The following is a 15,382-nucleotide window of genomic DNA, read 5'->3' as shown; positions in this document are numbered from 1 at the left end:
GAATCCCTGCTCTCACCTGTTTTAAGGTGGCAGAGCTAAAAAATTGAACGTAGTTTCTGTGCAATCCTCATTGGTGATAACATTTGCATAGATCTAAGTGAGTGCAAAGCGCTTTACATCATTGATGACACCTCTGAAGAAATTATCAGGGTTTATTGTGTAAAGTTGTACCAAGGACTGGGCAATATTTCAATATTATATTAATGTAATGATATGAGACTTGGTATCGTCTCAGGTTTTGGATATCGTTATATCGTAATATGGCATACACTTTGTCGTTTCCTGGTTTAAAAGGCTACATTACAGTAAAAGGATGTCATTTTTGAACCTATTAGACTGTTGTAGCAGTTCTATTATTTGCCTTTACCCACTTAGTCATTTAATCCACATTACCGATGGCTATTTAATTCATATCTTCGCAATATTGATATCATGGTATTTGGTCAGAAATATGGTGATATTTGATTTTCTCCGTAATACCCAGCCATACCTCTACAGAACGCTGTCCGTTAAAGCCACACAATATGAGAAGTCTAAAGCATCATACGGGTGGAGAGCCCGCTTTGCTCTGTACTCCTGAATGTTTTTTTACTACTCAGTTTTAGCTAAAGTCACAATGCAGGAGAATACAGGAAGTTGGTCCCTGTGACCAGGGTGGTGGCCTCTCCGGTTGTGTCATCACCACCCGCAAGTCGCCCAAGCTCAAGGAAAAAGGAAGTGAGAAGCAAATTGGCCAATTAACTGCTCTTATTCAACTTTGTCCATACAGACATTTTCACACCCAGTAAACTGAACTGAACCTGAACGGAATATGGCCAGTCTTTGCTCACTCTTGTCATGTTTACTATGTGATGCCTTCAACCAAAGCGCCACAACAAATTTCCTAAAAACACCAAATGATTTGCTTCCTCTGTTTTCTTTCACCAGCAAAAGCTGCAAGTCCTCTAAGAAGAGAAGACTATTTTATACCTTTTGATCATGTCTCTGCACTTCCTCTTAATGTCTCTCTCCCCCACCCCAGGGTCACCTGAGTGAAGGCTATGGGAAGCTGTGCAGCATCTACCTCAAACTGCTCATCACCAAAATGGAGTTTCACATCAAAGTGAGTCATATTGGCCTATAAAGCCCAGCGCCAGTCTCTCCCATCACTCATTATCTTTGTTTCAGACTCTCTTTTTAGTGCCAGCATATCTCTGCTGGGGGGGCGTTTACACTAATGGCCTCTCTAGAATCTTTAATGTAGTCTTTTCATGAGACAGCAGAGCAGAGCTGTGCTCCGACACAGAGGCAGTGTTGATACTATCACAAGAAGATGTGGTTAGTTTTTGCACCGCAGACGGCAAATTCTTACCCAAGGGTCAGGGCAGTGTTAGAGGACAGTTTCCCGAGATGTATTATGGGAATCAAAAGAGTAAAGTGACACTTTGCCAGAAGAAACCATTAATCAACTTTTATTTCACCTCTGTACCCTGTATTTCCTCAATTTGTGTCTTACACATCAGCGTGCAGGTTGACGCCTCACACAATATCTTATAAAAGCCGCTGAGCTCACAGAGGAAGGGATACCAATTCTCTCGTCACACACTAGATAGAGGTCAATTAATCAACAGTCAGCTTCTGTGAAAACGGTCTCATATTAACAAATCAAAGAGCTGGTGAACTAAAAAGAATATCTGCTTGGGTAATTTTTACTTGCTAAACAATGTACTGCCCACATGCATATTTCAACAGAAACAGCGTGCCTTTTCATATATTTTAGGGTTATTTTCAAATCAGAAGTATTGCAGCGGGATCTTTGGAGTTCTCCACCATTACACTTCATATAATCTTTGGCTGCGGAGAAACAAGAATGGGTTTTCAGATTTATATTTGTGTTGCAGTTTTATGTAAATCCAAAGTCAAACAGTTGAATTCAGTTCCAGGTTTTTGTTGTTATTACCTTTAACTTGTGAGACAAAGTGCACAGGAGCAGTTCAAAGTCCAAAGAACACATTTGCCTTTAGGGATTCAAAGAGTTTCTCGTAAACTTGCGTATATAAAGTATTCAGATTAAGACATTAAGACAATACTTTAATGATCCCCTAAGGGGAAAATACATTTCTTCACTCATTTCAATCCTTTACTTAAAGAAATTAATATCAAACAATACTAACAGTGGATCACATGATTATTTGTTTGTGAAAAGGGTTGCTTATAGTGCTAAAACCACAGAGAAGCATCCCCTCTGCTTTACACAGCGTTATAAAGACTTTTCCAGCTCATAATTTAGTTTTTCTTGCTAACAACTGTACCGGTTTGGTTCATTCTCCCCGATCTCATCGAAAAACTCTCTGTACTGTACCTGCTCAGCACCAAGCAGGAGACAGACACAGCTAGCTGATAAACACAGAGGAGCATTATGTAGCAGCTAAAGAGCTAGCTATGTTTTTGAGGATTTGTTTCTGAGTAAATTATTGGACTCAGATTCATCAGATGGACACAAACACAACTCCAAATGCATGAATTATAGCATGAATTATCTATATATATATATATATATATATATATATATATATATATATATATATATATTAAAAGTACAATGTTAATGGTTGTAAACAGTATATTATGCCTGTAAACTACTCATGTGTTCATCTCAGATGGACATCAGAGCGGCTGAACATCCTCCTGTTGTCTTCTTTTTCAGAACCCTCGTTTTCCTGGCAACCTACAGATGTCAAATAGACAGCTGGATGAGGCTGGAGAGAACGACGTTAACAACTTGTGAGTGTGGCATGCTGCTGATGCCTGGTCTTTCGTTATTGTTTTTGTGGTTATTGCAGGCCACAGCCCAGGATCCAGATATTAATGGTTTTCAGTGTTATATCTCAAACTGTGTGAAATAAAATGTAATTGGATGAATTCATTAGTTGTAATGCAACAGAGCCACAAGAACGTATTCATCATGATCGTGAGGTGTGTTGTTCAGCTCAAGTTAATAGAAGGAAACTTTTTTTAAATGTTAGTGTCCCTCAAAGCAGTTTAGTTCCGGGGCTGTTACAGTTACCTCTTTTAATATCTTATATGCCAAACTAGAGAGAGGGTTTCCTTCTCATGTTGTCAAATTAAGAATTTCAGAGGTCTGAAGAGTTAAAAGCATGCTGATGTTTGCAAAAATATAGGAAAAGTCTGGAAAAAAAGGAATCATTTTGTGGAGATGTATTCCCAGGTTTGGACCCACAGTACTATACGGTGACAGGTGTGCATTGTTATTATTACTTCCGCCAAGGGTGTAATGTTTCTTGCCTTAGTCTGTTGGAAGAAGGGTGTAGCATGGGCCAAGGAGGAGCCTGTTACAATTTTGGAGCAAATCCGAAACACGGGGCAGATACACAAATTATTTTTTGCTTTTGTTAGCATTGGAAGATTTGTGTGCATTTGTGCTGCATTCATGTATTGTCGTAATACTGAAAAAATGCGTTCCCGACTGGGAAGATTTGCACTGCATTAACAATGTGAAATAGGGCATGCCTTTGCTGGAGGTCTGGGCTGCTACAGTGCCCCTCTAGTTTGGGGTATTTTTCTCCTGCTTTGACCATTACTCAGCCGGTCAGAATGTGGGAAGGAAATTAAGTAATGGTGTTGATTCAAGATTAACAGGAAAACAGTCATCTGCAAAAACTGAAGAACCACATTTTTTTGATACTCTCAGGTCATTTTATTTGGAACAGGAGTGGTATTGACATGTGAAAAGAATTAATCGGTCAATAAATGTGAATGCTCTCCAACACTCCTTTATCAAATTATTACCACTGTAACAAGATAAAACATTTGTGTGTTGGCTGAAATCATGTAAAAACTGTCATCTCTCTTTCTGTATCTCTCCTCTTTTAGCTTCCAGTTGACAGTAGAGATGTTTGACTACCTGGAGTGTGAGCTCAACCTCTTCCTGGGTGGTAAGCTACCAGCTGTGCTTATCAGAGCCAAAGCATGATTTAACACACACACACACACACACACACACACACACACACACACACACACTATGATGATACACAGACAGGAAGACGCAATCTGACGGATAGGTGTACTGTTCATAATGGTGCACAGAAATAGACACTCTGACAGCTATTAGTGGTTAGATACCCAGACTGTAGCCCCGATGTTGTCTGGGTGAGTCATCCTGGGTTAATGTCTTTTAAAGTATGGACAGGACTAAAAATAGACGGCTGGGATGTGACCAGGAGCTCAGAAGAAATGCTTGGAAAGCTTGGCACTCCCGTTCACAAATGAACAGGAGAAAATTACATTCTTGTTTCAGTGTATGATCCTCTTCATTCATATTATCGTTTCTGCTTTCCCTAGGGAAATTATGTCTCTCTTCATATTTAAAACAAACTTTTCTTCATATGAGTCTGATATGCCACTAAACGTACACAAAAACGCATTAGAGTCTGTGTCACCTCACACCCAACTCTCAAAGCCCTCGTCATCTTCCTCGTCTAGTCCGATGTATTTTAAAAGCATAACGTCATTCAGGGGTGAAGAGGTGTGTGTGTGTGTGTGTGTGTTCGTTTTAGCTGTGCAGGAAACCACACCTCCGCAGTGCACAGAGGCTCTTCAGGCTTTAGGGGGGGTGTGAGAGGGTGGCAGGGATATGAAAGAGGGGCGTGATGATGGAGGCAGAGAGGGAGTTAGACAATCCTGTTAGTGTTCAGGTTGCTGCTCCACTTCAAACCTTTCCCCTGCCTTTTTTTTTCTTCCCATGAGCAAGAGTGAGCTTCTTGCTGCATTCGGCCATTTTATCAGTTTATTTTAGTGGCTGAGAGCACTGCAGAACAACTTGATTGATTCATAAAAAATTCATGATTGACAAGGCTTGTGCCTGACTGTATTGCTACGTTTGCATTAATAATCAATGATGTGGGCATGTGTGGTGTGTTTGTAATGAAACCTGATGGGTTCCCATGACCCTGTGTGGGTAGATATTGATGCACTGAAGAGATCTATTGACCCGGCATGTGTTTCTCTCTCCCTTCCCCAGTATTTAGCTCTCTAGACATGTCTCGGTCGGTGTCAGTGACAGCAGCAGGCCAGTGTCGCCTGGCCCCCCTCATCCAAGTCATCCTGGACAGCAGCCACCTGTATGACTACACCGTCAAGCTGCTGTTTAAGCTGCACTCCTGTGAGTGACACACACGTCTGTTGGTCAAACTGCACCGCAACTACAGGCTCTGTAGTAATAGAGTTCAAACCTTATTTGAAAAGTCTCTTATTACAAACTGCCTTAATTTGTCATAAAGCGCTCATTTCAACCTGAAGAATGCCACCTGTTCATAGGGAAGGTGCACTTCCATGGGATTTTGATCATTAGCATAATCAATTTCTCATAACTGATGAATAAGGTTCCCTTTCATTTATGGACAAGTTTCATTCACAAAAAAAAGGTCACACGAGAGTAAAAAGCTGAATTTCACGCCGGAGAGGACAGAGAGTCCTGCTACTAGAAGTCAGCAGATGAAAACATGACAAATTCCAGTGTTGGTAGTGCGGCAGTAATTCTTTTCGTTGTCAATTAATCTGATGAGTATTTTCACGATTTATTCTACAAAAGGTATAGAGGTTGTGAAAAATGCCAATCACAACTTTACAGAACCAAAAGTGATGTCCGTAAATTAATTGTTTTAATTGACAAACAGTCCGATACCAAACCATCTTCCATCATATATAATCAAATCAAGAAGCAAATTTTCATATCTGTGAAGATGGAACCAGAGCATATTTGGCATTTTGGCTTATAAAATTACATTAATGGTTTATCGACATTCAAGATAATTACCTGTTAATTTTATATATTTTTTTCTAATCAACTGATATTTGCAGCTCCGGTCATTATTATGGGACCTGATACAATTACTGAAGAAAATATTAAAACAGGCTTTGATATTTCTGTGACAAAAATAAAGAAAAAATAAAAATTAAACTAGGAAAGAAAAAACTAAATCGGCGAGCAAAGATAATATGGTGAATAGAATATTAATATTGCATTAGCCTAATTTAGTTTTCCTTTGTGAAACATTTTTAATGCAAGTAAATTGGTAAATGCCACCAATTCTCTTGAGTCACTTGAAAACACCACTTCAGAACATATCTGTTTGTTTGAGTGGTTCCTGCACGAGATCAATTGCCTCATTGCAGCATTGAATTCAACTTTTGAGATTTGAGTTTCACCTTTAACGCTTAAAGGTCCTGCAATACAGAAATAATGTGTGTAAATAATGTGTGACACTTTTCTTCAAAGATTTAAAGATGCTCTCCTCAGAGTTAAAGGCTTTTTCAGAGTCTTTGGCTCCTGCTATTTTTATAATTGTCATACCTGCCCAGGGGCTACAGATGGAAATTAGCAATTGTTGCTAACCTGGCTCAAGCCATATTCTCTTGTTTTACAAGTTTAATGTTTATCTGTGCGTTGTCCCTGTTTCAAATAAATACATTTCTATTCTATTGTGAAACCTTTCACAGCTCTGCTGGATGAACTCAAACACGCATGCAATTCAGTTTCAAGAAGCCTTTTCTCAGTTTCTGAAAAGAAGATGTTCGTAAACACAAACAGCTTTGGTGTCCGAGCATTGATATTTTTGTGTTTTGTTTGTGCTTGCAGGCCTTCCTGCAGACACTCTCCAGGGCCACAGAGATCGCTTCCAGGAACAGTTTAAGAAGTATGAAGTTCACTTGCAGAAACCCAGCCGGTCACGGTTTCACTCCACTCTCTGACTGAGTGTAACCCTGAGGACTGAGCTCTTAGTAACGCGTTGAATGACGTTTACAATGTCAAACTCTTTAGTCTCTCTCTGGTGTTCTATCTGTTCCTTGGTCTGTCCTAAACTCTCTGTCTCTCTGTTTCAGATTAAAGAGTCTGTTCTATCGCTCCAGTAACTTGCAGTATTTCAAGAGGCTGATTCAGATCCCACAGTTGCCTGAGGTGAGAACCGCCTACACTAAGTCTTACATATTCCACATTTTAACCAAACCTAAGCCTCAAGTTGACACAGCGGTTGTTTTAAGTTTTTGCTTAACAATTGATTAGATAATTCCTCATCAAAAAGCTCTGTCCTTTGTCTTTTGTGTATAGATAGATAGATAGATAGATAGATAGATAGATAGATAGATAGATAGATAGATGTTTATTGATCCCAAGAAAAATGGGAAATTCCAGTGTTACAGCAGCAAAATCACTAACAAAGCACAGAATATAATATAAATGAAATACTAGGAAAAATATACATAAATACAATATACATAAAATACTAATATGAATAAAGTAAAAAGAACAAATATTTGAATATGTACAGGATGGGGAAACAAAAATGTGCAACTGCTTAAATAATATGCTAAAATGTTAAAATGAATGCTAGATGTAAATAAACCAATTGTAACCAATTGTATCTTTATATACCAGTTGTTTGTAGACTCTAAAACAAGTCTTGATTTTTTTTTATATATATATATACACAGACACACAGTAAATGTCTTTCTTTTCATATCAACCAGCTTTGATCAACTCATCATTTTATTTTTATTTTATTATCTTATATACGCTGCAATGTATGATATAAATTGAAATTAGAAAAGAGACACGTAGGCCGCCTTTGCAATATGTACTCTGAGCTCACTCCCTGTTCTGCATTTGCTCAGATCTATTTGAGGGTGTAACTCATATCCATCACTAAGGTAAAGTGACATAAACATGCCCTGTAGCTGCACTCCCTCACTTTTTATTTTCATGCAAACAAATTTCAATTCAAACAATTCTTTATCCACCAATGCCATTAAAGTTTGCTTTTATAGTTATCGTTGCATCTCATCATACTTTACATGCTCAGCCTCGCTCCGAAAGGTTGCTTTGACACAAGGCAAATGACTCACTCCCTTTAATTGGGATGCAGGTGAATTAATATAAATGAATCACAGGATATTGATGTAATCTAGATCTCATTTGTTAAAAATGCACATCTATTTCTATGTTGTTTAAACTTGCAACAAATATTAGATTTCCAAGGGGTTTAAAGGCCTTTTGGGACACTTCTAAGTGCTTCCTTCAACAACAACAAAAACAATATGGTGATTATAATTGTGCTGTGTGATTCTTGCAGAACCCTCCTAACTTCCTGCGTGCGTCGGCTCTGTCGGAGCACATAAGCCCTGTGGTCGTGATCCCCGCCGAGTCGTCGTCCCCCGAGTTGGAGCATGTGGTGGAGACAGACGACCTGGTGGACACGGACGTCCCCGTATTGCCGGTAAATAAACAAGCCAAGTATCCCTGAGTGTCACCTTCTTAAATGAAATCCAGCTCTTTTTTGGAGGTGGTGTGTGTGCTGTTGTGGTCAGCAATCAAAAATGGTAAACTGTAGTGTTAATTTTGTCACCTAGTTTTAATTCAGTCTTAGTCTTGTGCCAGATGTCCTTGTTAGTTTTAGTCATATTTAGTCATTCACATATGTTTTTTGTTAGTCAAGTTTTAGTCGACTGAAAGTCTTGTCATTTTGGTCTACTTTTACTCTAAAGAGAACTCTTAGTCTTAGTCCAAACATTTTAGTCTTTTTTAAAATAAATTATTTCTGAGATTATGTCTGAACATTTCAGTCAAATACTGTTTCACACATCTCATTTCATTTTTCGTCTGACGAAATTAACACTAGTAAACTGAAGGAGATAAATACAGGAAATAACCTGCCAGCAGTGTAGACATGAGAAGACTCACCTGTGCAACCATATATTTTTCAGATTCTTGGTAAGACCACTCTTAACATCTGGTTTATATTTATGCCGGCATGTCGTGGTGTTAACTTTCACTGGCTGTTGTCTTTTGTTAGAAAAATTATGATACATACTTTTTCCTCTGATTATTATTAAAACTGTTTGCATAAGAATACCATATTATACTGCTAACTGTGAACAAGATAACCATGGAGCCATAGTCTGTCCTTGTGAAAGGCACAGGATGTTTCTGAGGGCAGAGCAGGCAGAGGAGATTCCCAGACCAAATGAGATAAACTGACAACATCAACTTTGTTATGACTTTGTATTAACATCCACTTTGTATAAATAAGCGGTTCAGTAGAGGACTTACCTTATGCGTTATCTGTACTGTTCTGTAGTGTGGAAACGGTCTCCTTGTGTACACAAGTAAAAATGAACATTAATATAACTTCAATGGTCTCTGCCTATTCTTGATAATGAAATTATCCTAACATTTTCTTATAAACATGTTTAAATAAGGAGGTAATTTGTGGCATTTGGACCCACAGTCCAGCTGCAAAATACCTTGATCATTGGCAATGAATGTGCAGATTCTGAAGACTGATGGAGACTACTTATAAGAATATTAGAAGACATGCAACTTTAGGGTACAAAGGTGGATTGTAGGTCCAATAGTTAATGACTGTGTTTCATAATGAAGCATTTAGGAAACTCAACATAATAACCAAGCTTAGTTACTGACAACAATAAAATGGTGCTAATGTAACAATGTCTCACGTGATTTTTCTTGTTTTAAACACAAAGCCTGCTTTGGAGACCAAGTTTGACGATCTGTTTGGCACCTCGGCCGCAATAGACCCCTTCAACTTCAACAGTCAGAACGGCATGCGGAAGGACGACAAGTAGGGCCTGAAAACGTCACATAGATTTGTCTGTCTTCATGACTATAGCTTTCAGTATAATTTAAAATTTGGCAAATTTTTTTTTTCAATTTGCATCAAAAAACAAACATATTATGTTACATTATATATATATATATATATATATATATATATATATATATATATATATATATATATATATATATATATATATATATATATATATATATATTACAGCCCAGTTATGGATATTTGGGGTTGTTGTGTGAAATTCTACATTTAATTAGTTGCATGCAAAAATCCAGACCCAAATCAAGCCAAATTTCTTCCTGTGAAAATGAAGTTTATTGATTTCCTGTTTATATTTTGTCTGTACCCATCAGAGACCGTCTCATTGAACAGCTGACGAGGGAGATCCAGGCCCTGAAAGACGAGCTTGACTCTTTCAGACTGGAGGTGAAGAGGAGAGGAACCACTCATTATTAATTTCACAGATAGCTTACAAAATGTCATGTCGCACACACCCAAGAAATCTATCTACAAAGGATCCCATTGTTAATTTCTTTTCATCACACTCTCTCTGTCTCTGTCCGTCACCAGAGTGGTCGCTTGTGTCAGGCGCTGAGGGGGCGTGTCAATGAGTTGGAGGCGGAGCTTGCAGAGCAAAGCCACCTGAGGCTGCAGGCGGCAGGAGAGAGCGAGTTCCTGAAGGCGGAGCTGGACGACCTGCGGAGGGTCCGAGAGGACACGGAGAAGGAGCAGCGGAGCCTGACGGAGATAGAGAGTAAGTCTGGCCCTCTGTCCCTTTTAACAGGAAGCTTCATGGTCACGTTATTATTAATCAAAATAGTTTAAAGCTTTGCTACCCTCATGTTTTGTTGTGTTTAGTCTGACAAATTACAGCCTTTTGGCAATGACTTTAAGGGACGCTTCAACAATGACGTTGACTAATCTGATATAGGAGTGTGTTTCACAATACATTCTGTCCTACTTATACAGAACACACCAGTACTGTTAACATACAGTCAAGACTATTTTATGTTCATTTATTTTCTTCTTCTGTTTGTATTTATGACTCAACTTGACTGCAGATATGTAAAAGTTGTGGCAAACATGGTTGCTACTCTTGTCAGTGCATCCTTTTAAAAGGAAGGAAAAAAACTGTAGGTTGTAACATGATATTAATTTATTAAACTAGGTCTTTGTTTTATCGATGATATATCTACAGTGTTCCTCACCTGCAGTCAGCTATTGTGTCTGCAATAACTGTGTATGACTGTCTCTCTCTCTCTGTTGTTTCTAACCAGAAAAAGCTCAGGCCAATGAGCAGCGCTACACCAAACTGAAGGAGAAGTACTCAGAGTTGGTTCAGAGTCATGCAGACCTGCTGAGGAAGGTATAAAGACGAGTCAGACATCTTCATGTTAAAATCAAATCCTTCTCCGTGTCCTTGACCCCTCCTGAAAAACAACAACTTTGAAGTTAAATTACGTTCTGTCCCCCTGCCGTGTGCGTGTGTGTGCGTGCATGCCTGCGTGCGTGTGTGTTTAGAACGCAGAGGTGACCCGGCAGATGACGGTGGCTCGTGCAGCACAGGATGAAGTCGACGCAGTGAGGAGAGAGATGCAAGAGAAGATGAAGGCCGCTCAGGAGGTCGCAGACAGACAGGTGAGTACCAAATACATTTTAATATCCCTGAAACGCAGCAAGTTAGCCACATCCATTCATCTCAGTGTTTTGCAGTCAAATGATTGGCTGTGGGTCAACAGTGCTGAGCCTCACTACTTTAGGGTGCATGAGGAACTTAATAAGGGAAAAGATTTCTGGGGCCCTCAGGGGAATTATTTAGCCACAATCAGACCTAAAGAAAAGAAAGTGCTTTGAGAAATTGTAATTTTAGTTTGTTGTTTTTTTGGACCTATAAAAAAACTCCCATAAAATATTTTTTTTCTCCTATTTGTGGAGCTGACGTTAGCTGTCTAAATTGAGATTTTGACTTCTCTTGCTCAGGAGAGGGAGCAGCTGGAGCAACTTCAGGAGCTCCAGAGAGAGCTGGTGTCCAGCAGGACGGAGCTGGACTCCCTGAAGACCACCATGGCGTTGTCACAACAGGTCACTCTCCTCTCAGCATGTTGGCACTCGTCACACAGAAGGATTAGCCTGAAGCTGCTAAAGAGACTGAAGTAATTTATAACAGTCCAAATTAAAAAAAGATAAAAGCGGCTGCTACCAGAAAGTGTGAAAAGGTCAATGATGTGAGATTAATCAAACCTGGGGTTTCCTAATGGAGCACAGTCTGGATCGAATCTAAAAATGGGCTGCTGGCAGAATGCAATCTTATTCTAGTCATCAGTCATTTAATTATCTCACTTATGCCCCACTTTTGTAGCGTCAGTTACATCCTTGGTGCACGTACTACGTCATGCAAATGGATCAGCTGTTTATAAAACCTGACCTTCTTAAACAAGAACAATAAGGCCCAGGCTATAGTATGTACCATTATGTATCCTGGATCAGGCTGTTCACATTGTGACAACTAAATCCTAAACTGACTGTCCTTCCCACGAGCAGAATCCCCAACACATCCAGTTTCTGACGGTGTTTAGCGTGGGGAAATTGTTTAAACAGTAGCAGCACAATAGTTTACATCATCTGATCTTCCTGTTGATCTTCTCTCGGTTTGTTATCTCTGCACAGCCAAGAAGCCGAGTTGATGTTTGTAACAGGCGACTAAAGGCATTTCTTTAAAGGAAGAGACCGTAATCAAAAAACGAAGCAGTAAAATCTTGTCCAAACAACTGCTTCAGTGTATTCGTGTGAGTTTGTGTCTTTGAGCAGCTAGCTCAAATTGATCTGCAGGAATATTTTAAAGGGAACTACAAGGGGAGTGACTGTTCAATAAGCCATGAATTCATGTTATACATCCTCACAACCTCACTGATTGCTCATGACGCCCTCCACCCCAAATTTCAGTTGTTTTTCTACACATGCAGCGTACCTCATCCGTCTTTGCCTCCCACTTCTGACATCCTATTTTTGTACTCACTACTTATCAATTCTGTCAGTCTTTCTGTCCTCCTCCTCTTCCATCTCTCTAATCTTCACAGTCCTTTTCACACATAGCCCACAATTTATCGCTCTTGTCACATGCTTTCAGCTCTCACAAGCTTCTGCCGCACAGTTTACATCTATATTCTTAATTCTTTTTCTCTTTTATCTCTCAACATTTTTCCTTCTCTGTCGGACCTGCTGGGACTTAGGCCGTAAGTCGCACACATGTTTTAGATCATATTCGTGCACTCACCTCATTTTTTAAGTAGTTAATGTTACAGAAATGTCATTTCCTAAACTTGCAGTACACAGGATCTGATGTAACTCTTTACTTCGTTGCCATAGTTCATGTTTGTTGCATTGCAGCCAAGTTGCACAACCACAGCCTCCTAGTGTTCGTTTGATTGTAAACTTGACCTCAACCCAAACCTCTCTGGAGACTGTACGCCTCGCAGCAAACTTAAATGGAGGCACTATTGTTATAATCAGTGGCTGAAGATTTTTTTTCATTGTGAGGTCAGAGTACTTACATCACGTCCTACCACATCCTGATATGTCATGACAGCTATGTATTATCCTAACCATGTCATCCTGTGGATTCATTGTGCCTCGAAATCGTCTTCTTTTTTTATCTCTCTTTTTTTTTTTTCATCCACACAGTCGAGTGAGGTGCTTGGCACCCAGCTGGTCACCCTTGAGTCTGAGAAGGCGGAGCTTGTGCAGTCCTTGTCGAAGGTGGAGGCAGAGCTGGCTGTCCGCGGGGAGGAGCTAGAACGAGTACAGAGCTCTTTGGCGACTGAAAGGGAGAGCGGGGTGAAGACGGCAGAAGCCCTGCAGAATCAGCTCAATGAGAAGGTGACACGTTGTTATTTTCTCAATTAACTTTCTTAATTAGCTGTAATAAATAAAGCCAATGTTTCGGTGGCAATTGAGAGACCCAGCATGTCCAATAATCATCTTAATTTTCACATTTTACGCTCTCAGACATGTCTAATAAAGGGGTGTGTGTGTGTGTGTTTTCACTCACAGGAGAGCAGGGAGCAGTCGTTGGAGAGCCAGCTGGTCACAGCTCGCTGGTCCAGTCTGCAAGGAGCTGTAGAGGAGGCAGAAAAGATCATTCGGGATTCGCTGGCTCAGATAGACGACCCCGTGCACATCAGCTGCACTAGCTCTGCAGGTCAGAGCTAATGTAATTCAGCGTTGGGATGCATATTTGCACTGTGTGTAGTAATGTTTGTGTGCATACTCACATATTTATGTCTTGGCTGCCTTGTTTCTCTTTTTGTTATCCCTGCAGACTACCTAGCAACCAGATGTCAGGCCTCTTTAGGCTGTATAGACCGACTGCATTCTGCCAGAGAGGCCTTTCTGGCTGACAACACAGGTGAGCAGTTAGAAAGGGATACTTTATATGTAGAGATATGCAATTAAGATAGTAAGGTGTTAGTAGTTAGTTAGTTTGTTAGTTAGTCTTTGTTGTCCAATGGGAAACTTTTTCAAAGTCTGTACAGGGCCTCACAAATATACATACATACATATAGTAAACATAGACACCTTCACCCCAAACACCCTTTAATGCACAGATCCCTGCAGTCCGTTCCTCTGGCACCCCTTGTGCGCAGCATATACAATAAATAAGTAACGCACACACATACCAATCACCGATGGGGAGCTTTATTTAGGAATAATAGGGCAAAACGCACAAAAATTTGACTGTAGCGGGGTCGGGAGCAATTGTCTGTGCTTTGCGTTTGGTGGCTTTGCTGTTGAGGTCTGATAGGTTGGGGGTGGTAAGGTCAATTTTATTTTTGTTGCAATCTGGGTGAGACGAGTGACTTTGTTTCTGTTGGTGGTAGTTAACATGTGAACAGTAGAAGAGAAAGATATGTAATAAGCTAGTAAATAATTAGATATTTTAACTAGTGTTGTGGTGCCTTTTGATTTATTATTGTGCTACTCAACATTTTAATGAATACTGTTATTACTATCCACAGAACTTAAAAAGATCTTTTATAAAGGCCTCGCTCACCCAAACAGTTTTTTTTTTTTCAATTATTTGCTGAATAGCTTAAGTTAAAATTGGGGGAAGCTCTGCAGGGAATTGTGTGATATCCCCACTATCTGCACTAATATATAAATGATATTGAGGCTTCACATAACTAAGAAGAGAGGTAGGTAAGCGTCAATCAGACACAGTCTGTACAGAGAGACCTAGAGAAGTCTAATGAGGCAACATAAGAAAACACCTTTGAGGATGTGTGGGGGGCTTTAAAACATGAATCATAAAAACTGAGTGGGAACGTCAGACAAAAAGGTAACGTTATAGCCTTAGTCGACACAAGGCGATGTCTGTGTTATGAGAATTGGAAAAACAATGGTCATTTCAAGAGTAATTTCTAAATGAATAATGAGTTTGACCACATGAATCTCATGCGGTACATGTATTTAAGGTAATACAGTATTCTGTATTCAGCCAGCTATAGCTGTTTGCTAGCTACTAGCTTATATGCTATTAGCTTGCTAACATCCCTTCTAAATGCTAAAGCAGATGTTGTAAAGTTTCTTTGATGTTGTAAAGTTTCTTTTAGCTGTAAAGCCTTTTCTGAATAAAGCTAATTATAAAGCTAAGTTGTGTTTAAGAAGGCTTCTTAATTTGTTCAAATTTAAAAAAGCATTCCAACCGTATTCATATAAAAATATTAGTCAAAAAC

General features: G+C 39.5%; 1 protein-coding gene across 3 annotated transcripts in view; it reads left to right on the top strand.

Moving 5' to 3' along the window:
• The window catches only part of hip1 (huntingtin interacting protein 1), a 47,658-nt gene that overhangs the window by 22,933 nt on the left and 9,343 nt on the right, over nucleotides 1-15,382 (top strand). For 2 of the 3 annotated variants that reach the window (XM_034867416.1, XM_034867418.1), the window contains exons 5-21: nucleotides 1,022-1,102; nucleotides 2,687-2,763; nucleotides 3,874-3,935; nucleotides 5,024-5,164; nucleotides 6,641-6,698; nucleotides 6,886-6,961; nucleotides 8,133-8,276; nucleotides 9,544-9,641; nucleotides 10,004-10,076; nucleotides 10,221-10,404; nucleotides 10,928-11,016; nucleotides 11,172-11,288; nucleotides 11,631-11,732; nucleotides 12,138-12,140; nucleotides 13,332-13,526; nucleotides 13,701-13,848; nucleotides 13,969-14,055. In XM_034867416.1, coding sequence (XP_034723307.1) covers nucleotides 1,022-1,102; nucleotides 2,687-2,763; nucleotides 3,874-3,935; nucleotides 5,024-5,164; nucleotides 6,641-6,698; nucleotides 6,886-6,961; nucleotides 8,133-8,276; nucleotides 9,544-9,641; nucleotides 10,004-10,076; nucleotides 10,221-10,404; nucleotides 10,928-11,016; nucleotides 11,172-11,288; nucleotides 11,631-11,732; nucleotides 12,138-12,140; nucleotides 13,332-13,526; nucleotides 13,701-13,848; nucleotides 13,969-14,055 — 1,735 coding nt within the window. The remainder of the gene's footprint in view (nucleotides 1-1,021; nucleotides 1,103-2,686; nucleotides 2,764-3,873; nucleotides 3,936-5,023; nucleotides 5,165-6,640; nucleotides 6,699-6,885; nucleotides 6,962-8,132; nucleotides 8,277-9,543; nucleotides 9,642-10,003; nucleotides 10,077-10,220; nucleotides 10,405-10,927; nucleotides 11,017-11,171; nucleotides 11,289-11,630; nucleotides 11,733-12,137; nucleotides 12,141-13,331; nucleotides 13,527-13,700; nucleotides 13,849-13,968; nucleotides 14,056-15,382) is intronic. The other variant, XM_034867417.1, reaches the window with a different exon arrangement.

The sequence above is a fragment of the Etheostoma cragini genome, chromosome 3, assembly GCF_013103735.1.
Source record: "Etheostoma cragini isolate CJK2018 chromosome 3, CSU_Ecrag_1.0, whole genome shotgun sequence".
NCBI lineage: Eukaryota > Metazoa > Chordata > Actinopteri > Perciformes > Percidae > Etheostoma > Etheostoma cragini.
The sequence above is the reverse complement of the archived record's forward strand: the minus strand, read 5'-3'. Positions and strand labels throughout refer to the sequence as shown.